We start from the raw sequence: 27,591 nt of genomic DNA, 5'->3' as shown, positions 1-27,591 counted from the left end.
TCTGGTTCCAAAATATTCCCGCCGGTCATCTCGTTTCAGCAGAGTGGCCTTTTCCGTGAGTAGGTCCTGGTAATGGACCTCTTTCTGGCCGGCGTGCTGCGGAAAAGAGAGAAGTCCTCGTATGCAGCTCCAAATGTATCCGGGTCTTCCCCTATAGGAGAAAATAGATGTGAAAGATCCCTACGGAACACTGTTAAGAACAGAAATGGGGGCACTCACAATTTATTTAAAGGGCGTGTACGACTTTCTAGCTTTCTTAAGGGAATGTCTTTTCCAATCATCATCTTTTTAATGACCCCATAATCCCTTGTGGGGTGGAGCCTGGGCAACTGAATGGAGCTGAGTGTTTAATGGCCAGATGCCCTTCCTGTTGCCAATGCAGAGTTTTTTTCAGCAGATATATTCCCATTATGTGCAGAGAGAAATATCAGCCTCTACGTAGGATCGAACTCACAGCCTCCAGATTGTGAGGCGAGAGCTCTACCTCTAGGCCACCGCCCCACTCAAGGGAATGTCTTTTCAAATGAAAGATGATAACCTAGATGCTGTCATCTAGGTTAGTATAGAGAAGGAGGGGGAAAGGAATCAGCATCCTTCCCCTTTATCGATTCTAATTTGGCTATACAGGTAGTGACCAGTTGCTTAGCGAGCTTCCGAAGTTATGATGGACCTCCTAGAAAAGTACTTACGATCTGGTTTTGAAGTTCTCACACAGCTTTCCCTCCCACAGTCATGTGGCTGCTTTTGGGCACTCGGCAACGGCCTGCATTTATGGCTGTTTGAAGCATTCCCTAGTTATGTGGCCGTGATTTGCAAAGTTTTGTTTAAAACTGGTTACTATTCAAAGGCAGGATTGAGGAAAGCTAACCTCAAACAGATCATCGTTTCATCTACAATCGCCGTTCAGGAAATCAAGCCAAGCTACAACTTGGCTTTATGCTGTATGAATATCTTCTCCAAAGCCATTGCAACCAAAAGCCAACACTTGAATTTGCCTTTCTCACATCCCATCATTTTCTTTTCTTTTTTTGCCAAAAGTTTTTTTTAACATACACATAATATTTTAATACAATAGCAGAGTTGGAAGGGACCTTGGAGGTCTTCTAGTCCAACCCCCTGCCTAGGCAGGAAACCCTATACCGTTTCAGACAAATAGCTATCCAACATCTTCTTAAAGACTTCCAGTGTTGGAGCATTCACAACTTCTGGAGGCAAGCTGTTCCACTGATTAATTGTTCTAACTGTCAGGAAATTTCTCCTCAGTTCTAGGTTGCTTCTCCCCTTGATTAGTTTCCACCCATCGCTTCTTGTTCTACCCTCAGGTGCCTTGGAGAATAGTTTGACTCCCTCTTCTTTGTGGCAACCCCTGAGATATTGGAACAATGCTATCATTTCACCCCTAGTCTTCATTAAACTAGACATACCCAGTTCCTGCAACCGTTCTTCATATGTTCCAAATATAATCCAAAGTATACCATTGCATCTTAACAAATATTTTTGAACATTCAATAATATATCAATTCCTCTTGCCATTAAGCCTCTTCGATTTTTATTTGCTCTTCTGCTTTCCATACACCATATTATAGTCTATTTCATCTTCCACTCTTCTCGTCTCCCTCTCACCTCCTGCCTACCTCCTTTCTTCCCTCTGCCCTCTCTCTCTTCTCTACTTCCCCTTGCTCTCTTCCTCTCCCCTCCTCTCTTTCCACACCTCCCCTCTCTCCTATCATTTTCACATCTCGTAAAGGCAGGGGCCTTTACTGGTCTTGAAAAACCCTCTCTCGGCTCAAAAGAAAGCAGAGACGTTTTCAAATAAGCAAGCCTCTGGTTGATTTTGGAAGGGCACTGGGAATTTGCACCCTCACAATATTGTGGAAATTTAGTTCCCTTGGAATGTTGTTACTCGTTATACCAAGGGTTTGAAATGCAAATTGGCATACCTTTTGGGCACTTCTTCTGGGTTGCAGGAGGGCCTTTGTAGAGGAGCGGGGACTGTTCCAGGGCCCAAAGGCCACTAGCAGAGATCACGCCGTTTCCTGAAGATTTAGGTGGAGTCGTATCTGGAGTTGGGAAAACAGGTTTAAACTTAGTTGAAGAAAATGGCATCTCACACTGGAGGAAAAAATCTGAGCTCTTTACAGGAGATATGACAGCTTTCAGGGAGTCTACTGGCCGTAAGTAGGAAATAAAGCAAGGTATCAATAGCTCTGTATAGGTTTATCCTAGTAAGCTCACTAAAATTAAAGATCAAGATCCAGGTTCAAGTCCTTTCTTATGACATCAACAAACCACAGAAGAAATGAACCGAGGTCCGAGAGAGTCTGAACAGCCACCTGCTTGGAAATGCTTTCATTTGGGTTCCTGCAACTAAGGTTTGTACTCTTAACTAGACTTCTATGAAGAGGTCTGGCACAGGGGTCACCCACCTTTCGGACCTCAGGGACCACCACTAAATTCATAATTTTAAATCCCGCGGACCACTAATATGATCTGCCTAATGACCGGCTGGATGGGCGTGGCTAGGTGGTCATGTGACTACTCGCCCCTCCCCTGCCAGCCACTCCTCGCCTGCCCACCCGGGCTCCTTAGGGCCTCAACAGGAAGCAGTTGTTGGAGCTAAGCAGCCACCACGAGAAAGAGTGGGCAAAACAGCTCAGTTCAAATTGGATCTGATCGAGAAGGAAGCTCAGCAGAAGCAGCTCACTGAGGACTACAAGCATAGGCTTTCCACGCAGAGGGAAGACCTGCAGGAGTGCAAGGCCAGGTACCAGCAGCTGGAGACTCAGTGGGCTGAGATGGTCAGCCAGTTCCAGACCATGATGTATCCCACTGGAACAAGGCCCTCTGGCTCTTTGCCACCAGCGGCGCTTCCCTCCAGCCTTCGCCCAAAGCCCCCCACCGGGAGGCCGAAGGAGACCCAAAGTTGGAATTTCTGTCCCCCTCTGACTCACACAAGAAGACCCCGAACGGGGAAACTCTCTGCAGCAACACACACATTCATTGCATGTATCCGGCCCAGGGGCCGTGGTTTAAGGACCCCTCATTTAGTGCAATATAAAAAAATGCAAATAATTTTTCTGCGGACCACCAAAATTTTCTCACGGGCTACCAATGGTCCACAGACCACCAGTTGGTGACCGCTGGTCTGGCAGATGGGACTTATCTAATAGCTGCCTTGACAAAACAACAGTAGGGACGATCAGTCCTCAAAGTACCTGAGAAGTTGAAGATGTCCTCCAAGATCATCGACTTTGAGGATACGGGCTGTTCTCCTGTGCTCAGCAGTTCGGTTGGGTAGGCAGCTGCTCCAGGGTTCTCTTTTATTAGGCATGGCCTTTTCGTTTCCTGGCTGGCCTCCTCACCCCATGCTCTCTGCTCCTGAGCCCTTTTTCTAGACTCTAGCACCAGAGTGTCTCTGTAGATGTTCTCATCCTTATGGCCTTCTGTATCGCTGCCAAGGGATGGATCTTGAAGCTTGGCAATTCCTTCAAGTTCCGGGTCTCCCAGGAGCCGAACCTTTTGGCTACTCAAGAGTTCGAAGGCTTCCTTGCTCCCAGGAGGTGGGGCTGCCTCTTCCCCAACAGCTTCGGCCGGCCTTTCGCTTCTGCTGTAGCCCACCGCGGCCCTTTTCCTTCGCGGCCAATCTTTGATGGCCTCGGGGGTAACTTTCCCTTTACGTTTGGGAGACGGGGTCCAAGAGACGCCAGCGCTGCCCTGGGAGGGGGAAGTTGTAGAGGAGGTACAGAGAGTGGGGGAATAGGAATGGCATATGTAAGTCTGCCCGCCCATCCCAAACTTCCCAGGGGTGTTGTGGGCGGAGCGAACGCAGGACGGTGAGATGGAGACGGGTTCCAATTTCTCCGGGTGCTTACTGCACCAGGCCACTGAAACATCCCCCACAGCGGGATCATTTTCCTCCCCCTTGAGTTTGTCGCACAAATCGAGAGGCCGCTGCATGGCCTCGGAAGCGACTTTCCTGATACGGAGCTTCGGCAGGCCGGAAGCTTGCATTTCAAGCTCGACCTCATAGGTCAGCGGCGTAGCTGCGGCCCCGAGAGCTTTAGAGGTGGCCGTCTTCTCCTCCTTCTCGAGCCGTGCGGCAGCTTCCCGTTGCCTTCTGTCGGCAGTGCAGCGCAACGCGTAAGCGCCAGACCCGGGCTTTGAGATTGCAAGCGGGGAGTCCCGCTCTTGTCTGGGAGGACTTGAGAAGAGCGGAGGCGGCCCACCCGCAGCGTCCTCTTCTGAAGAAATGCTACTGCTAGAGCCCGGATCGACAAGAGAACCATCTGAAAGAGACTTGTTGAGATCCAGTTTTTCGCACAATACTACGGCATGCGTAAAGCGCATGGGGTTATTGGAAGGGAACGTAGGTGACAGGCATCTCTCTAAACCTTTCCTCTTACTCGGACTTATTATTTTAGTTATGGGCTCAGGCCTCTGATCCAGTGAAGCGTCCTCTTCTGGTTTAATGAATGGGCTGGTTTCAGCAACAAGACTTCTGCTGCCCATAGAGGGATGCTCCTCTCTGGGCAAAGAAGGAGGGGAGCCGAGGGCTTTTATGTGGGAGGTCTTTCTGACACTCTGTGTTTCTTGGGGACTACAAGAGTTTTTTCCCAGCTTTTCCCCAGTTGGAGAGAGTGTGCAAGGGCTTGCAGCTTTTGCAGACCCATTACAGGACGGAGAGATGCCATCAAACTGGAAAGCCGAAAGACTCTCTGAAGCGGATTGAGAAACAGTCCTAATGTTTGGACTCTTCTGGATGTGTGTCAAACCCAGTTCTGGATGTGTGTCTTTGAAAGCTGCAGATGATGCTTCTGGCAACAGAGGGGGGAAGTCCACAGATGACACTGGCTCAGGACAGGTATTCCTTCGCGTCCCAAAAGTCCGGTTCTCAGACCAAACCGTAGGCATTCTGTGGGGGGTGATTCTCAAGGAACGCCTGGAGGACTGCGGTTCTGAGCACGATTTCCGCCGAAGGGCAAATGGGGATGAAGGAGGCGACAGGACGATGGGTGAATCGGGACCCTCCGCAGGCAAAGCAAACACATCATCCAGCATGTCAGAGAGCGGTGCCTTCTCTGGGGTTTGGAGTCCTGCTGCCTTGGGCGAGGAAGGACGCCCGTTTTTCTTCTCGGCAATCCAAGGCAGGCAGGGTTCCTGATTTCCAGTGGATGCAGGCAAGGACTTGCTCTTCTGTCTCGTAGGGGAGAAAAGATTTCCCAAACATTTGGCCACCGAATTTTTAAGGCCTGCAGTTTTCTGGGGAGTCCGCTGTGCCTTTTCTTGAATCCGAGGAGATCTTCTCAGCGTGCTTAAATCCTTGGGATTTAAGAGCTCCTGGGAAGACTGAAAAGAACTCTTCCCCGGTGCCTGTGAAAGAAGCATGGGAAAAGATCAGAGATACAGAGAGAAGAACAGGATGAGCTGTGCACTTTTTAAAGCATGAAGATAGCAATAGCACTTAGACTTATATACCACTTCACAGTGCTTTTACAGCCTTCTCTAAGAGGTTTACAGAGTCAGCCCTATTGCCCCCAACAATCTGGGTCCTCTTTTTACCCACCTCGGAAGGACGGAAGGATGAGTCAACCTTGAGCCTGGTGAGATTTGAACTGCCCAATTGTAGGCAGCCGGCGGACAGCAGAAGTAGCCTGCAGTACTGCACTCTAACCACTGCGCCACCGCGGCTCAGTGTTTTCAAGAAATGTTGAAAACAAAGATCTTAGCAGAACTGCGGTGTGTAATAATTGCTTTGTACAATAGCTGGAGCTCATATAACAACCCGCTTTAAAAAGGGGCATGCATCTTCTTCTATGAACAGCAACGTCATATTGTTGAATCCTAATACATTTTAGATAAACGCCTAATGAAGAATATATTACCTATCAGTAGGCTGAGGTCATTTTTAAGTGTACAATTGCCAAGCAGATGCCTCGTAAATGGTTAAATTACAGTTTAGATCCAAGAACTTTTAAAAAGAGCAAAGAAACTGGGGAAAAACAGCGTTGATGATCACCCAGAATTGCTTTTAGTGAAATGGGCATACATTTCATTAATATTTTTTAAAAAATAAACAGATAAACAATAAAAAAAAATAGAAAGATGGCAAGTCTACCCGAGGAACAGGCTCATCAAAAGTGAGTTGTTTTCTTCTCGTTTGGGGAGAACTTGTTCTCCCCAAACTAAATCCACCCCAAACCTCTCCAAAAAGTATACTCTTTGGAGATTGGGGGGCTTTTGCGGGCGGTGAAGCCAGACCTGTGGATAAAAATTCAACAGTTTAGACAAGCTTAAGCTAAATGTATCTGTAAGTTTACAGGGGAAACTCTATCTAAGATTACCATTTATGGTGATAAATCAAAATGTCCTTCTAAATACTACTGAACTACACCTCCTGGCATCATTTACCCAGTCTAGTCACTGGTGAGGGATGCTGAGAACTTCAGTGAAATAATATCTGGAAGGTTGGAGGTTGTCTGCTCTGTATTAGCAAATAGGAAAGTCTTTGGTTTCGATTTAAATTAGTGGTAAGAAAAGAAACCCGTTCTAAATAGTAGACACATAAATAATGATACAAGTCAGGAAACTCAACCTCTCCCTTGCTTACATCCCTATTAGATCTCTCTCCTCACCTGGTTCTTCTAGCTGTACAGAATGCACTTGTGCTGTGTTCCTCTTGTTTGGCTCTACGGAGTGGATGTTGCTGGAGAGACATTTATCCTGCATCAGTTGCTTGATCCGCGGACTTCTTCTTAAACCATCTTTTAGGAAGAGAGAACGAAAAGGAGAGAATCAAGGACCATCCATGCTCGATACAGACCCGTGATGGAGAACCTATGGCACGCATGCCAGAGGTGGCACGCAGAGCCCTCTCCGTGGGCACGCATACCGTCTCCAGCTGCTCTTCTGCTTTCTGCCGCACTGGTGATCGCAAGTGCCAGAGTGCCGGAAAATGACCCCCCAAAACACACCAGAAAACGCCCTGAAAAATGGCCCAAAACAGGCATGCATGTGCTGGCCAGCTAGTCTTCGGGTTCCTGGTGCTCTGGCACATACAGTATGGAGACCCCAAAGATCAGCTGGCTGGCATGTGCAGCGGCCAGCTGGTGTTTGGGTTTCTGACACTCCAGCGCATGCACAGGCATTCCAGTTTGAGCACTTGGTGCCGAAAATGTTCACCTTCACTGATATAGACCATGTCACCCTTGGAAGGAAATACTGGGGAATATGCTTACCAAAAGAAAGAACACTTCAAAGCTCATGAAGAATTCTTTGGATACTGTCATTTTCAGAAGCCTACATTGGCCAGAGGGAAGACTGCTGATCTCTGCCTCTAGCAACTAAGGGTTCGAGACACCTCCACTAAGAGACAGAAACAACACTAAACCTGGACAAAGGGCTACAGTTAGCGTCGTTCCGTGTCCTTCAAACTGCCTCTTTCTCTCTCTTACCGCCACCCAATAATAATCTAGATGAAATTGGAGCCACTTCGCACTACTGTCGAAAGGCTGAGTCTCTTTTCCATCCTGTGACATGGCTGAGATAACAATGCTGTATCTGGTGCATGGCTCTTGGCCAAAGCCAGAATTGAGTCATAAGCGCTGTGGTGGCGCAGCAGTTAAAATGTAGTACTGCAGGCTAATTCTGCCAACTGCCAGCAGTTCGATCCTGACTGGCTCAAGGTTGACTCATTCTTCCATCCTTCTGTAGTCGGCAAAATGAGGACCCAAATTGTTGGGGAGCCAGGGGCTGACTCTGTAAACTGCTTAGAGAGGAATGTAAAGCACTGTGAAGCGGTATATAAGTCTAAGCGCTATGGCTATTTCTCAAGTTTCTGTTGAGGAACTTGAGGTTAGAGATTCATAAGGAACGCTTCCCCTTCTTGCTCTGCTACGAAGATACTTTTAATTGCACTCACGTAACCAGCCTCTCTCAATCCTCGAGTCACTTTGATTTGCAAAGAAATAGCCTGCCAAGCGGTACTTACGGGTTATGGTTTTTTCAGGAGATTCTTCTACAATGCCAACATCAGACCCAGGATCGGAACACCTTTGAAGAAAAGAATGTTTGAGACTTAGAGGAGCAGTAAGACACGTGGAAGTAAAAAAAGGAAGATTTTTGACTTTATTCCAAAGTATGATTGGCAAATTGCTACTAAATGAATCCAAAGCTTTCACTCACCGGCCTGTAATCTGCCTCTGCAGCAGCCTCTTGGACATCTGCTTGTGCAAAGGGGTTTCTGCCACCCTTTTGGTCAAAAGCTTGTGATGAGCTGAAACAGAGTAAGTTGTGTAAAGAAATAAGATGACACTTAAGCAAGCAATCTGTTTGCTTCCTGCTTGGGAAGCAAGCAAGGACAGAAGTCCTTTTTCAGGACTGAATTTGTATTGAAAGCAGCTGCTACTCCATGCTATCAGGACAAATACTTGTAGCATCTTGAACACAATCACATGTTCCCATATAAGCTATAGTGGATCAATTCCACTTTATCACAAGCAGGGAATATATTGCTGTGAAAAGAAATTCCATATCAGAATAGAATAGGAATAGAATAGAATAACAGGAATTCTTTATTGGCCAAGGGTGATTGGGCACACAAGGAATTTATCTCCAGTGCATAAGCTCACAGTGTACATATAAACAGCAAGTCATCATCTTTTAGATACAGCCTGTTGTGCCTTAAAATGGCTTTAACTGTACAGCGCAGTGGAATTGCCATGGTAACAGCTTCACAGTACTCCACAAGGGGACACCCTCTGATAAGGGGGAAAATCCAACATTAGAAATTACGTTTGGTCCGGACATCTTCCCCTTATAAATAAATACCAGACAACACTGGGTTATCATCTAGTTGTAAATAAAAAGCCATTCATGGAATAGGAGCGATTTATGCCCATTGACCTTGATTCAAGCCTCTTAAGTATTCTATCCATTATTCCCTTACCTCTAATATCTTCCTTAGATCTGCTGCGTTTATGTTTTAGATCTTCTAAAATGGAAACTGACTGGCTCCGAGCCATCTTTGGTAGGGAACTTTTCCCCAGAGGTAGAGTTTCTTCATTGAAAAGATTTCTTCTCACCTTTGTCACTTCTGAAAGCAACAAAAACAAGAGGTTTTCTGGTAGGCAAGCATATCCTGGACAAAACCAGTATGAATGCCAGTAGGTGGCTGTGTCTTTAAATACAAATGATTCTAGGTAAAAGCACGCTTAAATAATTCTAGTCAAAGGAGAATGATGGTACATTGAAGGTAAAATATATAAAGATTTTTGATTTAAAATGTACAATCATCAGTAAGATATTTAAGGGAAAAAAATCAGTAAAACATCTTTAAGACAAACATCTCACTGCTCCAGTTCGTCAAGTCAGTTTTGAGGTAACTGCTACAATGTGGATGTAGTACGTGGAGGTAAAGGCAGAATTAAGGGTGCCCAAGATAAATATTAAAGAAAGTTGTAACATAGACATGCTAGCTTTTTTTTAATGAATATCTGTGAAGGAATCATCTCTTTAGCTATGCAATGACTAACTTTACCAATTAGCTTGAATTTCCTTTAAGCCTTTAAGTTAAAGCCTTTCCTTTAACCTTTCAGTTATGCCAAAGAAGCAGTGAAAATAGCAACTGGACTGAGTGGAGAGGATGCTTTTGTAATTATCTTTTTTTATGTACAGTTCCCAGATCAGTATGATTCAGTCCCTTGCATGTAGCCAAATTTTGTTATGCTGCTTGCAAAATTAGGCAGATTTCAATTATGACACTGATGAAACTCCCACCAATGGCAATCTTTTATCTTGCTTTGTTTTATTTTCAATGTTCTCTTGTTTGGTGGTTGGTGACTGTGATAAAAAAACATATTCATTGAGAGAATGTCTAATATCTTAGCTACCTGTAATGTGAGAGAAATATCACCTCACTTCCTGCTTAAAATAGAACATTTTATGGCATGGGTAAAAGCAATCAGATATAAGCCTTAAATAGTGAGTTGGGGAAAATAAAAAAAAAGAAATATATTATAAAAGGGTAATTATTGGAGGTTTATTGAAATAGCTAATGAATGCCAGTAGGTGGCTGTGTCTTTAAATACAAATGATTCTAGATAAAAGCACGTTTAAATAATTCTAGTCAAAGGAGAATGATGGTACATTGATGGTAAAATACATAAAGATTTTTGATTTAAAATGTACAATTCAATATGAAGGAAGTATAATGATTGTGGTAGTAATGCACAAAATCTATTTGTAACCAATCGACATGCTTTTTACAAGATGTAATGAAGAATGATTTTTTTTTGTTTTTGTTTAATTAAAACAATAAAAAAAATCAAAAAAAATATAGCACTTTATTGTCACTTTGAATATACACTCATCGGCATTACGTTAAAATGAAATTACATTGCATGCAGCTCCCAAAGGGTCTCCCCCTCCAATGTAAACATAAACAGGACAAGATAAATAAATAAATACAAAATTATGCATGTACCCACGTGTGTTATATGACACGGAGAAACAACACTCTAGTTTAGATGTATGCCATCCGTACATGGTGAGAGAAACCAACCTTGCAACCAATCTTAGGATAGAAGACATACCTTGTACTCCCATTTTCTTGGGAATGGGTGCCTGTTTGGCATCCAGGGGCACATGAGAGGCGTCCTGAAAATTTAGAACACAGCGTTAGAAAGGCTGCAAAATTCACATCACTTACAAGCTGTCAGTGGAAAACTAATAGCAGTGAATAAAAACGTCTTCATTCCAAGTTCTACAGGAAGTAAAGTACGCCTCTTTCTTCTATGCTCAAAAACGATCACACTTTCCAAAGGACTAAGTTCTTTATGAAGCAGAGTTGCCCTTTCTAACCCTTGCGTACGATTCCCTCTCTTTAAACTTGCAAGCCATTTGTTCCCGAATGGAAGTTTCACCTTTCTCCTGCGGTTCCAGGACGCTTGAGGAATTTCTATTTGCCGTAAGTTCTGTGACATTTCTGTGATACTTCTATGTCTGGCTAATGGATGCTTTCTGAAAGCAGAAGACAATGTTTTCAGCAAGTGAGGCAAAAACATTTAGATTCCAGCTATTGTTTTATAAGATGTAGGATGTTTCCTTCCCTTCCCCATCATGAATCAAGCCTGTTTTTAAGGTGCAGAAGACCTGATTTTCTCAAACACGGGTGACTTCAGAATATTCCCACACTGTAAGCCCAACAGATAAGGGTGACAACCACTGTTTTCCACTCAACAACCCAACCAATACTGTGGCTCTATAGAAATCAATTACAGAAGCAGAAGAAACACTGGGGCTGGGGGGGAGTAGACAGAATTTATCATATTTTTCAGAGTATAAGACGCACCAAGATTTTGAAGAGGCAAATTTTTTTAAAAAAAGTTTTTGCACTCTGCAGACCTCCCCAAAATGGCCCATTTTCGTCAAAAAAAAGGGCATAAATAGCCTTTAGGAGGCTTGTAGAGTGCTCCTGGGGGCTGGGGAGGCAAAGATGAGCAAAAACCATCCCGTTTTTCAATCATTTTTGCCCTCCCCAGCCCCCAGGAGCACTCTACAAGCCTCCTAAAGGCTATGCACGGCCATTTTTGCAAAGGGGGCAAGGTTTCAGGAGGCCAAAAATGCTGTATTCAGTGTATAAGATGCACCCAGATTTTCACCCTCTTTTTTCAGGGAAAAAGGTACATCTTATACTCCGAAAAATATGGTACATTTTGCGGGGATCGTGCAAACTTGCTCCTACGTTTTAGCCTGAAGTAAACTCAACACTGTCAATTCCCTTTTCTGGCATACACCTACCGTTTCTTGGCAGATCGGGTGCGCAGTGCTTCCAGCTCATCGGCTTCGGCGCTTAAAGAAGCTGCTCTAGAAAGTGGAAGAGAGGCGGCAGAAGCAGGAAGAGACGGAATCTGTGTCTCCTCAGCGATGGAATCATCGCTAAAGAAATCCGTTGGGAGGACGGAAGCTAACTTAGCGGGAATCTCCGTTCCCAGACTGTAGTACAAATCACCAAGAGTCTTGGGCATAGATTCCAGATATCTGTAGGGAGAGCGCAAAACCACAGGATTTAAATCTTGGCAAAATTTAGATACCAAGCTATCTATGTACAGGTAGTCCTCTACTTGTGAGCCCAACATTTCTGTTGTTAAGTGAGATGTTTGTTAAGTGAGTTTTGCCCCCTTTTACGACCTTTCTTGTTGCTTTCTTGGTTGATAAAGTTAGTAGCCCTGTTGTTAAGTGAATCTGGTTTCCCTGTTGACTTTGCTTTTCAGAAGGTCGCAAAAGTTGATCACCAGGCCTTGGGACACCGCAAGTCACAAATAATGCGACAATGCACGGGCAAACAATCAATACAAATACATGGCAAAACGCTCCAAACTCAATTGCAGAAAATACGACTTCAGCAACAGAGTGGTCAACACCTGGAATGTTCTACCTGACTCTGTTGTTACAGCCTTAAACCTTCACAGCTTCAACCTTAAACTGTCTCACCCCATGGACCTCACCCCATTCTTAAGAGGTCTGGTAAAGAGGGCGTGCATAAGCACACCAGAATGCCTACCTTCCCTGTCCTACTGTCCCCATTTATCTGCATTTACTTCCTTTGTTCATGTTTATATTCATACCTATACTTGTTATCTTGTACATGTTTAACAAACAAACACGAATCAATTGCCTCTGACTTTCAATCACTTACATATCTACAACTTCTTCCAAAAAACTGCTGAGGTATCCTGGATCTTTAGTCAAACACAACATCCTAAGTAACTCCGTCATCTGCAAGAGAGTAAAAGTCCCCAGATCCATGACGCTCAAAGTAAAGAACGAAGTCTTACTTTCCAGAACTTAAGAGATGATTAAAACACAAACACACACACACACACACACACACACACACACACTTTATTTACCTCTTGAACAAGCTGCTCCATTCTGTCTGTGTTATTTTGCAAAGAAGGATGTAGCAGGCACATCTCCAGGCGTAAATACACTTGAAGTCGGCACCTTTAAAAAAAAAAAGGAAAAGGAAAAGACAGATTGAGGGGGAATATTCGTTGTTTCTCTTTCCCCTTCAACTGTTCAAAGTAGCAATAAAAATGGACTGTGGGGGAGGGAGTGGGAGAGAAGTTACTCTGAAAAGCATTTTCCACACAGCACCCAAAACTGCAAACATTCTCAATTAATACCAATTACCAGTTTGGACTAAGGGTATTTTAATTGTTCATCAATCAATTACTATCAAGTATTCTAGTGAAAAAAAACAGTCTACTAATGCATATATATTGTAGCAAGATCATTTAGACATATATCGCTCCATAGTGATTTACAGACCACTCTAAGCGGTTTATGGAGTCAGCATATTTGCCCCCAACAGTCTGGGTCCTCATTTTACCCACCTCGGAAGGATGGGTGGCTGAGTCGATCTTGAGCAGGTTAAGATCAAACTGATGGCAATCGCAGAATTAGCCTGCAATACTACATTCTAACCACTGCGTAATGAGGCCCCAATAATAGTTTTATCCTTACACCATACAAACAAGATAATAAATTTTGCCAAGGCTAATTATATAATGGGCATGCAAATATATTCGGAACAACAGAATGGGAGTGAATTTAAATCAAGGACAATATCACATCAAGCATTCAACTGAACCCCTCCACTTATATGCAGAGGAATCCCATCATCTAAAATTAACTGAATCAATTATTTTAGAAGCAAACATCAGGCTTCGTACTCTTTGATTCTAGTTTCTTTATCAGGATCAGCGGCAAGTTGTTGACGAAGCGTGTTAGGAGGCTTCAGGAGACGTCTTTGGATCGTGTCTAGACAAGTTGCCTATGAACACAACATCAGAGATAAAGGTGTTACTGCAGATATGCACCAAATACAAGTGTCAGCATTCCAAATATCATGCAGAATTAAATCAAAGTCCAAGGCAGATTTATCCTTAAAACTCCAATTTAATAAGATAGACATGTTGGCAGTGTGCTATGAAATCCCAAATCTGATTTGCTTCCTGGGATTCCACCCAGTTGAAAGTACATGATCTTATCCCCACACCCATCAATCCATCACATGGTCCAATCTTCTTCTTCCACGCTGGCATCTCCACCCCTTGAGCTTCTAGAAAGAATGACAACAACACATTCCACCATTCTACTCCTTTCTATTCCCCCCTCCCAACTACTACACTAATGAAACAGCATAAGAAATTAATAGAAAGTGTGGCAGGCCAAAGATCCTAAAAGAAACATAACTACAGGCCTGACAACAAGTGGCAATCACAAAAATAGCCCTTTGGAATAACAGCACAAAAACAGAGAGGCTACCTATTGCATTTTTCAGAGTATAAGACACCTTCCCCCCTCCAAAAGAGGGTGAAAATTTGGGTGCATCTTATACACTAAATGAAGCCCCACTCACCCGCTGGCCTCCACTTTTGGGTCTCTGCCTCGCAGCAATTTGCCTCCTTGCAGCAAACAGCCTATTTAAGTTTCAGCACAGCCTGATTAACACAAACAGATGATCAGCTGTTTCAGGCTTCAGGGATTGCCATTGCCGCCTCCACGCACCACATTTTCGACCTCCACATCCTTTTCAGCCTCTGTGCACCCCATTTCTGGCCTGTGTGCCCCATTTTCTGCCCATTCCGATCCCCGCCACCTGGAACTGGTGAAAAATGCAGCGCGCTGAGGCCAAAAACGGGGCGCGTGCAGGCTGCAATGGGCTATGGCAATCCCTGCAGCCCGAAACAGCTGATTGTTGGGAGTCCCGACAATCAGCTGCTTGTGCTAATTGGGTTGTGTTGAAACTGAAATTGGCTGTTCGCTGTAAGAAAGCAAATTTCTGGGAGGTAGAGGCAGATTTTTTTTTCTTGTTTTCCTCGCCAAAAGCTAGGTGCGTCTTATACTTCGGAGCGTCTTATACTCCGAAAAATATGGTAATTAAATGCAAACAACAAAGCAGTGGGGAAAGTATCAGAGAGACACTTATTTAATAGATTTATACGCCACTGCTAAATCTTAGTGTCTTATATTAAGGAGCAAACACATTAAGACAGAATGAAATCATTTTTTCTTCCTTTAAATGGGAGCAGATGATACTTGAATAGAAAAAAGGAAATACCCACAGGATGTTCTCAGCAAAATGTCCTTCTCAAGCAAGAACAAAATTGCATTGCTCTATTTCAATATATTTGAATGTCATTTGTGCTGTGCTGAAAACATGATATGACTATTTTGAAGTCAAGTCTCACCGGGGGTGGCTTGTTCTAATCCAATCAGGTTTATTGTTTCTTCATTAAAAAAATTGGGGGGGGGGAGATTCTCTTTTGGAACTGAAGAATTTAATCTCTTATCCTAGCATCTACGGTTTTCTTGTGGTCTCTAAACCAAAGGGATATAATGTGGAAAAGATCTGGGAGAGAAAGAAACCAACTCAATTGTCCATCTTACAAAGGACCATGACCAACAGGTGCCTTGCAGGATGTTCCTTATTGTTTGTGTGTAGGCAGGCAAAAATAATTCCTGAAATCCAATTAGCTGGATGTCTATGGAGATTCTCAGTCATCAAAGAAAACCACAAAGTCCAAATTGCCTCCTGAGAATGCACCTTTGAGACAGTCAATTAGCTGGACTTAAAAAGACTGGTAAAATACACTATAATTTTTTTCTTGATTGCTAATGTCATTTCACCACCTAGACAGGGGATTTAGGTTTCTGTAATAATAGAAATATAAGCTCGTTCTCTTTAGGTTCCCTTTCAGTGCCTTTAACTCTGAAAGACCTTTGAAAAACCTCTGGGAAAGCAAAGGCAGGTGTATGTAAGCAATGACTCTACCTCGCTGGAGTTCTGAAACGCATTAACAGCTGTCACCATATCTTGGGAACGTGCAAACAGATTTTCTCCATCCATCATAGCGTTCTGGTAGTTTGCATTGAGGTAAGAAAGCATTTCATCTTCGTTACTGAAGTCTGTAAAAACACACAGAATGAAATACCTTGCTGGAATATAATGGCAGTGCAATTGAATATAACATAATTGCTTCCGTGATAACGGTGAATTTTCAGCAAGTGGATCAGGAAAACTTTGAGGCATGAAGACCAGGGTCAAATGATCCTCTCTCTCATTTGTTGAGTTTTTCCTCCCCAGTATTAACAAATTTCGCTCACAAACTTCACAATTCCACCCTTGACAAGCCAGATCTCTCCAGGCGGCCTTGACTTAGTACACTGACTAAGAAGCCTCTTGTAATACAAGCATCCATATTCAGCTATCTCATTGAGAAGAGGAATTTCAATCTTCTAGAGCAGGGGTCAGCCACCTGCGGCTCTGGAGCCTCACATGGCTCTTTCATCCCTCTGCTGTGGCTCCCCGTCGCTCAAAATATGCATCACAACCGCCAATGAGTGACACCTGCTGGCATGTGATTTATTGAGCTTTTCGACTCCCGGTAGGCCAACCATGGATAAATCCAAGAAAAGGAAAGCTTCAGAAGAAAACAGAACGTTTAATTCAACTACGAGTGCTAATTTTGTGGCTGCTCAGGGAATAGTCAGGCACGGGAAGGGTTTTGTGGGAAAACCCAGGGTTTTCTTTTCTGTGGGAAACGGGTCCAAATAGCGCTTTGAGTGTTTAAGGTGGCCAACCCCTGTTCTAGAACAGCAGTCCACAAGATTGCTCCCTCTGTAGATGGGTGGTTGGGGAGCAGTGGGAGAGGGGATGGTTTCATGCATGTGCCTACTGCTTGCACTAATGAAGCTTCACACGCTCACCTGCAACTTGTGTGGTCTGGTTCCCAACAGAGTTGGAGACCCCTGTTCTAGAATGTTTGCAATTCTCCTTTAAATCTGCACTAAGACACCCAGTTTTGAATCCTACTCTTTGTTCTGAAACACAGGACTTTTGGTTTAGCTACTACACATGACAGAGTGCTGATCTCCACGCACCTATCTTGCTTTTCCGTTTCCTTCCGTTTCGTTCCCCTTTGCCGTCCAATCTTCTGGAGAGCAGCCCTTGGCGTGGCTTTTTATGCGCTGGCAGCTCTCCGTCCGGCTGGTGTTTCTGAGCTTTCACGTTGAACATGGCAGCGTTGAGCATCTGAAGAGAACGGGGCATGGTTTTCATCTTCTGCCTAATGGGTGTCCGGGGAACCCCGCCTGTTCAAGCGGAAAACAAAAGCGGAATGTGAGCGTGATTCATTAGAGTCCAACAGATCAGTAGCATCACAGATCCTACAACACACAACTGCTTATCAGGAATAATGTGATCTTTACACATGTTCTGACCCAGGCTTCCTTAAAAAGCAAGAAGCAGAGTCTTGGCCCTGCCAAAACCCCATTTACACAACTGTGAATTCCTTTCATTCAGTCAGCCAGGCTTAGGAAAATCTTTCTGAGGAATATTTATCCACACGAACCTTATCTCAATTGGAGAGCTGCCAGATAACCAGTTTCCAAACGCAGGGCAAGGCAACACTTGGCAAAGAGTCTCTTATAGTCACAAACAGAAAATTTCCACTCTTGAAACGACCAAAGGAACGAATTGTTTCCTGCAAAAGCCCACTCCCCGTTCGCTCCTCTTTTGTTTCTTATGGGAGGGGCCAATCACCTCCAAGGTGTGGCTTTACTCCTAAGTCGACCCTACTTTCTTAGTTGTTCTTGTTTTCTGGCAGCTCTGCGCATACTGGGACAGGCTCCAGCTGTTCCTCTGCCTCACTGCTGTCTAAGACAGCTGATAACTGGCATACGGCCTCCTCTCAGCCTCCGACGCAGAGCCCCCATCAGAGCCTTCCCCAGACTCCAGGACTGGCCCATGTTCCTCCCCAACCTCCTCACTGTCCAACTCTGCTGGCCGCCGCCGGTAGACCACAATAACAGGCAATCCTTGTCTTACACCTACAGGCAGCCCTTGCTTAGCGACAGTTCAAAGCTACAACAGCACTGAAAAAAGTGACTTATGAACCATCGCAGCATCCCCATGGTCATGTGATTTACATTTGGCTGCTTGGCAACTGGCTCACATTTATTGATGGTTGTAGCGTTCCAGGGTCACGTGATCCCCCTTTGTGACCTCCTGACAAGCAAAGTCAGTGGGGAAAGCAGATTCACTGTTACTAATTTAACGACTGCAGTGATTCACTTAACAACTGTGGCAAGAAAAGTTGCAAAATGGGGCAAAACGCACTTCAACGTCTCACTTAGCAACCTTAGGGATGGGATTCTACAGGTTCAGACCGGTCCGGGCGAACCGGTTCGCCCCGACGATCAGATGGCAAATCGCACAATCACCGGACCGGTTGTTAAACTGGGAGGATCCCACCCCTGAGCAACATGTATTGTGGGCTCAATTGTGGTCATAAGTTGAGAACTATCTGTATTTGTTTAGTGACTATTCAAGGTTATAGCAGCAATAAAAATAGTGACGTACTACCGGTTCTCACACTTATGATGGTTGCAGCATCCCTAGTCACATGATCAAAATGTGCAACCGGCAAGTATTTACAAGGGTTGCAAATTCCCAGGGTCATGTGATGGCCTTCGCAGCTGGCGTCCGTCAAACAAAATCAACGGGGAAAGGCAGATTTGCTTAATAACCACGAGTCACTTAACAACTGCAGTGGTTCACGTAACAACCATGGCAAAAAAAAAAAGGTCGTAAAATTGGGTGTAAAGTTCATTTAACAACCGTGTTGCTTAGTAATAGAAATTCTGTTCTTAATTGTGGTAATAAATCAAGAACTGCCCATATTTAAGTAAGGGTTATGTGTTCCCTTGCGCTTTCATCTGCTTGATTGTAAAAAATATACACAAACTGCATACCTCTCTTTTTCTGATCTCGGGGGTGAGATGAAACTGTCCGCTCAGAATTTTTTTTCTGGTAAAACTCTGCTAGGGACTGTCTCAGCTCCGCTTCTGATGTTGGGGTTTCCTCTTCGTTTTTAGCAGAACTTGCTTGCAGCATCCTATACAGAGAGAAAGAAAGAAAAAAAAGACAAGGAAAATGGATAAAAGCCAAAAAGTAATGGCCATTCTCCACCAGGTTTAACAATTAGCAAAATTCTGCATGTGGGACTAACAGTTAAACATTCCTTTTTCCCAGAATTATTTCACTCAGAATTGAATCTGAAAACCCCAAAAAACATCTGTAAAGGTTGCACATACAAAACAAGCCCAGATGAGGTTTTATCCAGATGCATTTCTTTTTATTTAGACGTACAATATGACTTTACTGAGCACAAATGCTAACCCTTTGGAAGAGTATGGGAAGGAAATTTATTCCAATTTAATTGTGTTATAGCAGCACTAGTTATTGTGAAGTATTTGGTGTCTAGGTTTGCTCTTTTCTAAGGTAAAGGCAAAGTTTCCCCTCTTACATATGTGCTAATCGTTCCTGACTCTAGGGGGCGGTGCTCATTTCCGTTTCAAAGCTGAAGAGCCAGTGCTGTCTGAAGACATCTCCGTGGTCATGTGGCCGGCATGACTAAATGCCGAAGGCGCACGGAATGCTGTTACCTTCCCACCAAAGGTGGTCCCTATTTTTCTACTTGCATTATATGCTTTCGAACTGCTAGGTTGGCAGAAGCTGGGACAAGTAACGGGAACTCACTCCATTACGTGGCCCTAGGGATTTGAACCGCCAAACTTTCTGATCGACAAACTCAGCGTCTTAGCCACTAAGCCACCACATCTCTAAACTAAAGCACTTAAAATAAAAGCCAAAAAAAGAAAAAAAGAGGAATTACCTGAATGATTCCATCAAGCATGAGCTTGGCCCGCAAAGGTTTGACACACTGTACCAATCTTCAAGGACTGCAGGACACCAGTTTTGAGAACAGGTGAGCTCCTGCTGGACCCATCCTGGACATAAACTCTCTGTTTAACATGTATAGATGAAACATTTTTTTTAAAAAAATAAAAAATAAGCACCACTTTATTAGAAAGAAATTGCACTGACTCTTACACACATCTAGATAGAACCTATTTTAGGCAACCTGAGCAAGAAACACTTAGATATTATAGATGAGCTTGTAATAAAATTGATTATCTCCTTCTCCAACCTAATTTTATCCAGACTTCCTTGAATGGGTTAGGAAATCAGGGTCCTGGGGGGGGGGGGAACTCGCTCTAGCTAAATCCTAGCAACTCTGAGTTGTTTGGACTACAGAGGCTTTTTATGCTTTACTCTGCACAGTGACATTTACAATCAGCATTTACGAGACTATGACTTTAAACGCTTGAAAGGACCTATTAGGGGCTAGTTTGCCTTCTACTAAATTGGGGGTATTTTATCACTGGCCACGCACACCATGCAGCCAACCACCACATGGGGTCAAAATTCCTGTTTTGATCCGGATCCCAAATATGACAAACCCTCTGTAGTTAAATCAATGATTCCTTTATTAGGAATTGATCTGTAGTTAAATCAATGATTCCTTTATTAGGAATTGATCTGTAGTTAAATCAATGATTCCATTATTAGGAATTGATCTGTAGTTAAATCAATGATTCCTTTATTAGGAATTGATCTGTAGTTAAATCAATGATTCCTTTATTAGGAATTGATCTGTAGTTAAATCAATGATTCCTTTATTAGGAATTGATCTGTAGTTAAATCAATGATTCCTTTATTAGGAATTGATCTGTAGTTAAATCAATGATTCCTTTATTAGGAGCGCCAGCAGCCCCGGCAAAATGTCTCTCTTTCATAGCAGGCCAACAAGTCTGTCTGGCAGGGAGATGAATAGCTGCCTGCCACATCTATTCATCTTCGCCCCCTGCCTTTTATACCCGGAGCTACGGCGGGGCTTTCCTAGCAGCGGTGGCTCTTCCATTGCAAGGATCGGCCCATAGATTTCCACTGCTCTCCTCTCCTCTGCCTTCTGTGCATCAGGCACTGGACCCAGCTGTTCCTCCTCTTCCTTATCCGTCACCTCCAGACCTGGGGCTGATGGAGGGTCCAGGCTCTGCCTCTGCCAGCGCCATTCCCTCTCTCCCCTCAGAGCTCCCAGGTTGCCTTGATGCTGACCCTAACTCCCATGCCGCCTCATCTGATTCGGCTGGAGGGGCTGGTGGTCGACAGGCCACAACAATTCCAAACAGGTCATTGGCCAAGAAAATCTGGCTGTACTGAGACACTGCAAAAGGCTCTTTTCCAGGCAAAATACAGGACAATGTTTTGGAACATTTGAAAAACAAGAGTGGTAAAAAAAGATCACGCTTACCAGGACTTGCTTGATGGTCTTCGTCAGAGTCCTCCATAACTTGACGTAGCACGCTGCTCACAACGTCAGGCAGACAGAAATCCTCCTCCTTGGAAATGTTCTCTGCCGCAGGGGTCTGAAGGAGGGACACTTCAGCTTCTGCCACTTGTTCAGCAAAGAGCAGAAAAAGAAGTGCAGTGGTGCCAGAGATGGGGGAGAAAACTCCCGTACAAGGAGAATGAGCTCCGGATGAAAATGTCACTTCAGCCACCTTTCCAACAGAGGAGAAACATGAGAACAATGAGGGGATGTACAAACCCTTCCTGAGAAACACAAAAAGATGCTTTGAAGGAGGGATTTTGTTTTGACTATCCTGTCAGCAAAGCATCCTTTGAAATTGACAAGCTGCTCTATGGCTTCAGTTAATGTCTAAGATAAAGGTAAAGGTTCCCCTCGCACATATGTGCTAGTCCTTCCTGACTCTAGGGGGCGGTGCTCATCTCCGTTTCAAAGCTGAAGCACTAGCGCTGTCCGAGGACGTCTCCGTGGTCATGTGGTCGGCATGACCAAACACTGAAGGCGCATGGAACAAACACTGAAGGTGCATGGAACGCTGCTGCCTTCCCACCAAAGGTGGTTCCTATTTTCCTACTTGCATTTTTATGTGCTTTCGAACTGCTAGGTTGGCAGAAGCTGGGACAAGTAAGGGGAGCTCACTCCGTTATGTGGCACTAGGGATTCGAAACCACTTTGGATACCTCTGAAGAACCATGTTAAAATAAAGCACAGTGCAAGTTTACTTAGAGTATTAAAAGTGACTTATGACCGTTTTTTACACTTGCGACCACTGCAGTATCCCCATGGTCAAAATTTGGATGCTTGGCAATTGGTTCATATTTATGACAGTTTCAGTGTCCTGGGGTTATGTGATCCCCTTTTGCAACCGTCTTACAAGCAAAGTCGAATGGGGAAGTCAGATAAACTTAACAACTGAGTTATTAACTTAAGAACTGCAGCGATTCACGTAACAAATTGGCAAGAGAAGTCGTAAAAATGGGGCAAAACTCACATAACAAACTTAACAACATCAATGTTGGGCTCAATCATGGTTGTAAGCCGAGGACAACCTTCCTTTTGCTTATCAATGAAACCTAATCAACATCACCAGGCTTATCAATTACTTATCATGAGATTCACTTTGCAGAACGAAAAGAGAGACTTACCATATGAAGTCCTTGAGACAGAATATATTTTACAAACTGCTGGAACCAAGAAATCTCTCGAGCTGAAGATCCCGTCGGCTTACTCCGGAGTGCCCAGCTCTCTGTGTGAAGATTTCTAACGTGCGCTGACTTCCAGTCCGTCATGGTGCCTTTAAGATGTATCGTGACTGTCCCTTCGAAGTGCCTCTGGTTCAGAGTTAAGGGCTCCAGCACCACAGCGCAACTCCCGGCTTCTTCATTTCCTGTCCATTTTAGAGATCAAAAAGGTTATACTTTGTTTATCAAGCAAGCAAAGTTTCTTTAATTTCTGTATGCAGTAATGAATTATATGTGTGTGTGTACGTGTGGGTACATACATACATACATACATGTATGTGTGTGTGTATATATCATATATTGTGTCACAACCCCTGGTATGCCAATATGGGAGGGAGCATACTGCTTCCCTTTTTCTGTCTTTTCGCGCTCTCTCTCTCTCTATCATCTATTTATCTATCTATCTATCTATCTATCTATCTATCTATCTATCCATCTATCATCTATCTCTGTCTATCTATCTATCTATCTATCTATCTATCATCTATCTATCTATCTATCTATCATTTATCTATCTATCTATCTATCTATCTATCTATCTATCTATCTATCTATCTATCTATCTCTATCTTCTATCTATCTATCTATCTATCATCATCTATCTATCAGCTATCTATCTATCTATCTATCTATCTCTATCTATCTATCATCTATCTATCTATCATTTATCTATCTATCTATCTATCTATCTATCTATCTATCTATCATCTATCTATCTATCTATCTATATCTATCTATCTTCTATCTATCTATCTATCATCATCTATCTATCATCTATCTATCTATCTATCTATCTATCATCTATCATCTATCTATCTATCTATCTATCTATCTATCAATCTATCTATCTATCTATCTATCTATCTATCTATCTATCTATCTATCTATCTATCTATCTATCTATCTATCTATCTATCTATCTATCTATCTATCATCTATCTATCTATGCCTTATAACAAGGGTTTGGTTTGATCTGCTTAAAATGCAACTATAATAGAATACAGGTCGTCCTCGATTTATGACAATTGAGCCCAGCATTTCTGTCGTTAAGTGAGACATTAAGTGAGTTTTGCCCCATTTTACAACCTTTCTTCCCTCGGTGGTTAAAATGAATCAAGGCAGTTGGTAAGTTAGTAACCTGGTCGATAAGTGAATCTGGCTTTGCCAGACTTTGTTTTTGAGGATGTCACCCAAGGAGATCACACGACCTTGTGACACAACAACGGTCATAAACATGGACCAGTTGCCGGGCATCTGAGTTTTTGATCACATGATCATGGGGGGAACGCTGAAAACATTCGAATGCAAATCATGTGACGAGGGGGATGCTGAAATGGTCATAAAAAGGCCTGTCACTTTTTTCAGTCCTGTTGCAACTTTGAATAGTTATTAAACGAACTCTTCTTGTAAGTCAAGGACTACCGGTAAACCCACACAAACCATAGATGTTATTTTTTCATTACCATCCGCCTTCAGGAGCAGGACGCCATCCAGATTTGGGAAGGATGTTTGTAAAGATGAACGGGAGGAAAACAAGCAGTTCAAAGAGGAATCCAAAGGCAGCATTTTAGTCCAAGGTGGGAACAGCGGTTCGGAAGACAAACGCTCCGCATCCGGGGGATCCGGGATGGTCCTTTTTCTCTGATGATCTAAATGCTGCGCTAAGACCTCAGAGGGCAAAATGGTGCCTCCCAGGATGCACATCACTTCAAGCAACGTGAGGTAGCCAAGGTGATCAGGGGGTTCAAGAAGCTGAAATGAGACAAAGCAAAGATGACCGGAATAAGGCTAATCATAATGGGTAGGACAGCGCAACATGCAAGACTACCGTATTTTTCGGAGTATAAGATGCACCTTTCCTCCCCCCAAAAAAGAGGGTGAAAATCTGGATGCGTCTTATACATGGAAGACAGCGTTTTTGGCCTCCTGAAACCCTGCCCCCTTCACAAAAATGGATGTGCAGAGGCTTTAGGAGGCTTGTAGGGGGCTGAAGAGGGCAACAACGAGCTAAAAATGGGCCATTTTTGGCTCGTTTTTGTCCTCCCCTCCTCCCAAGCCCCAGGAGCACTCTGCAGGCCTCTCAAACCCACCGCATGCCCCACTTTTCACAAAAAATAAAAAAAAATGAGGCGTGCAGAGGGTTTGGAAGGTCTGCAGAGTGCAAAAACTTTTTTTTTTAAATTTAGCTCTTTAAAAATCTTGGTGCATCTTATACTCTGAAAAATACGGTAGGTTAACATTGAGCTGCACAATTGGTGGCTTAGCAGGTTGTGGGAACCTATCCACTCGCTTACTGTGACATTTGAACCACACCGTTATGCTGAGCTGCAATACGGTTTCTTCACTTGAGCACCGCATGTTGCAATGAACCGCCAAGTCGTTTCAATAGGAGAAGGGCAGCAAATAAATGTAATCAATCAATAAAAAGGAATTCAGCACCCCAATAACGATCATCTCCCACCTAAGCCTGCTGGAAGCTCCTTTCCAATAACAGAGGATCTTCTCCGTGTTCCCCAGGGATGCTGAAGCTTTGCAAAAGGTACCACGCTGCTTCGACAACAGCATCTAAGCCAGGGGGTTAACAGATTTAACAAGAGTTGGAAGGGACCTTGCAGGTCATCTAGTCAATCCCCTGCCCAAGTAGGAGACCCTACATCTGCCTCTACCTCTGGATTGTGAGGCGAGAGCTCCACCTCTAGGGTCCAACTCGATTTCACTGAGGGCCGCAGCAAGGTTGTGTTCGACATTGGGATGTGTGTGTGTGAGGCGGGGCTGGATAGGCCTGGCCAGCTCAACGTCACTTGTATCAGGGGCGCCTGTGGTGGCCCGAGCGCTTTGCCAGTGAAAACGGCCTTGCGAGCTACATTTTTGGCTGCGACAGCCTCCTGCAACCCTCTACCAGTGAAAACGGGGCCCTCGAGCGTGTTTTTGCTGGCAGAGGCACCGTGGGCCAGTCCTTCACTGTTTCCGGGGTAGCCCTGCAAGGGTTTTAATGCAAGGGTTTCCCAAGACTAAAACATTCTTTCAAGGATTCCTCCAAGGAAACAATGTTGAGAAAGGCACAAATATTTATACAAGGATTAGGCAGTTAGTCTTTTCTGTTCATTTGGTAGAAAGAAGAGCTGTTAGGCATACAGCAGTTTGCATAATTCGTGGTGATCGGCATGTCTGAAAACCTTAGGATCAGAAACACCTATACAGGAAGTCCTCGACTTACAACTGAATTTGATCAACCAGTCATAAAACCCAGTAGATGAACAGGGAATCATTTGTTCTATTACAGCTTTGTGTCTCAAGTAGTGCAAAACAAAAACAAAAAAACAGTAACCAAGGAAAATATGATTTTTGAAGGAAGGAAAAATTTCCTGACAGTTAGAACAATTAATCAGTGGAACAACTTGCCTCCAGAAGTTGTGAATGCTCCAACACTGGAAGTTTTTAAGAAGATGTTGGATAACCATTTGTCTGAAGTGGTGTAGGGTTTCCTGCCTAAGCAGGGGGTTGGACTAGAAGACCTCCAAGGTCCCTTCCTACTCTGCTACTCTATGTTCTAAAATGAATGCAGCGATATAGCAAACAAGATAATAATCTGAGATTTTTTTTTACCTTGGACCATTCAGTGGTGTCCATCCAGTATAGAGTGACCTTATGACTGACCATCATGTCTCGAATTCCCTTAGGGAGGAATTTTTCTGCCAGGTCATGCGGAGCAGGCAGCTTCTCTGGCAAAGGAGCATAGTTCCCAGAAATAAATTGCCATAGTTCCCTCCGGGAATGAGGGCAGGGAGATAAGACGAAAATGGCATTAGCAAAGCCAGTGTGAGTGGATTGCGCTGGAGTTGCGTTGTCCACAATCACTGTTAATTTGTTTTTCTGGCTCCTCAGCACTGGTTTGGCAGGAGAGACTATTTCAGGGCGGTCCCACTGATAGTCCAGCAGCGTTTCTTTCAGAATGTTCTGAGTGACGGCGGATCGTGGCGTCGGGGCAGGTGAGCCCGGAGGGCAGAGCTGCTTCCCGAACCTGGCCTCCAGCTCTTCCTCAAAGTCTTCCCAGCTGCGGGACCCAAGCTCCCGGAAACTGCCTACACGCGAAGCCCGGCCGCGGATTCCCGTGGAGTCAAAGAATTTGAAATCCCATCGGACCTTAGCTAGGCCAAACTTGCAACCCAAGAAGTTCAAGATCCTCAAGGTGCCCAGGTGAAGGTGATCTTTCTCCGCGGAATCCGCCGTGTCCAAGAGGAAAACCACATTGTGGGAGCAGGTCATGATGCTTCAGCCGCTGGTTATCCTGGAGGATCCCAAGCGCCAGGAGAGGGCATCCGCCTGAACCGAGATCCGAAGGTGGAGCCCCACTTATTTCAACATCCTAATCCCATCCCAAGCAGGCTAATAGATCCCTGGGCTCTTCAGTCACTGGGGTTGGCTTTCCAAACAAGCAGGCTCACACCAGGGCTTGGGAACTGAGGAACTTAAGCTTCTGCTGGCATTCACAGGCACGTGGCGGCGCCGTCCCTCTCCAAAGCTCACCCTTTTCAAAGAACAGCAATGCCCTCTCCCCATTTGCAAAAAGTCAAGCAAGCCCCTTTACTCTATCCCCTGGGCTCTTTTGCAAATGGAGGCGCTACCTGGAAAGTCTATCATGGTGGCTTCCCCCCCTGCTCTGTTCCTAGTTGCCCTGGGGGGGGGGGACTATCCTTCTGCCTCCCCTCCCCAGTTATCCTGAAAATTATCCCCTCTCTTACCTTGATAACTACCCTTCTGCCCCCTCCTCTGCCCTGGTAAATATTCCCTCCCACCTTGATGCCTATCTTCCTGCTCCCCTTGCTTGCCCTAGTAACTACTCTGGCCCTTACCTATGATTTCTCTCCTGCTCCCCTTGGTTGCCCTGGTAAGTACCCCCCCCCCCTTCTGCTACCTTGATGACTCCTCTCTTGCCCTGGCAACTACACCCCCTTATCTTCACTCTCCTGCCCCCCCCCACGTTGCCCTGGTAACAACCGTTACTTTGATTACTCCTCTACCCTCCCCCGTTGCCCTGGTAATAACCCCCCCTTAACTTTACTCTCCTGCCC

The 27,591-nt window shown here is 44.4% G+C and overlaps 1 protein-coding gene across 1 annotated transcript; it reads right to left on the bottom strand.

The window, feature by feature from the left end:
- Positions 1-13: 13 nt before the first annotated feature.
- On the bottom strand, positions 14-27,318 carry TICRR (TOPBP1 interacting checkpoint and replication regulator). Its single transcript, XM_081964716.1, has 22 exons — positions 26,126-27,318; positions 23,983-24,271; positions 22,424-22,665; positions 21,222-21,471; positions 19,743-19,872; positions 18,820-18,962; positions 16,948-17,157; positions 15,839-15,972; positions 13,734-13,834; positions 12,909-13,002; positions 12,695-12,774; positions 11,797-12,036; positions 10,920-11,016; positions 10,590-10,653; positions 8,945-9,091; positions 8,182-8,272; positions 7,988-8,049; positions 6,633-6,761; positions 6,116-6,258; positions 3,216-5,370; positions 1,941-2,060; positions 14-151 (listed from the first exon to the last, which is right to left on the bottom strand). Exons 1-22 carry the CDS (start codon positions 26,783-26,785, stop codon positions 36-38), a joined length of 5,697 nt encoding a protein of 1,898 aa, XP_081820842.1. The 5' UTR covers positions 26,786-27,318; the 3' UTR covers positions 14-35.
- Positions 27,319-27,591: the final 273 nt, after the last annotated feature.

This window comes from Natrix helvetica (genome assembly GCF_964273705.1).
Source record: "Natrix helvetica genome assembly, chromosome: 12".
Classification (NCBI taxonomy): Eukaryota; Metazoa; Chordata; class Lepidosauria; order Squamata; family Natricidae; genus Natrix; species Natrix helvetica.
The sequence above is the reverse complement of the archived record's forward strand: the minus strand, read 5'-3'. Positions and strand labels throughout refer to the sequence as shown.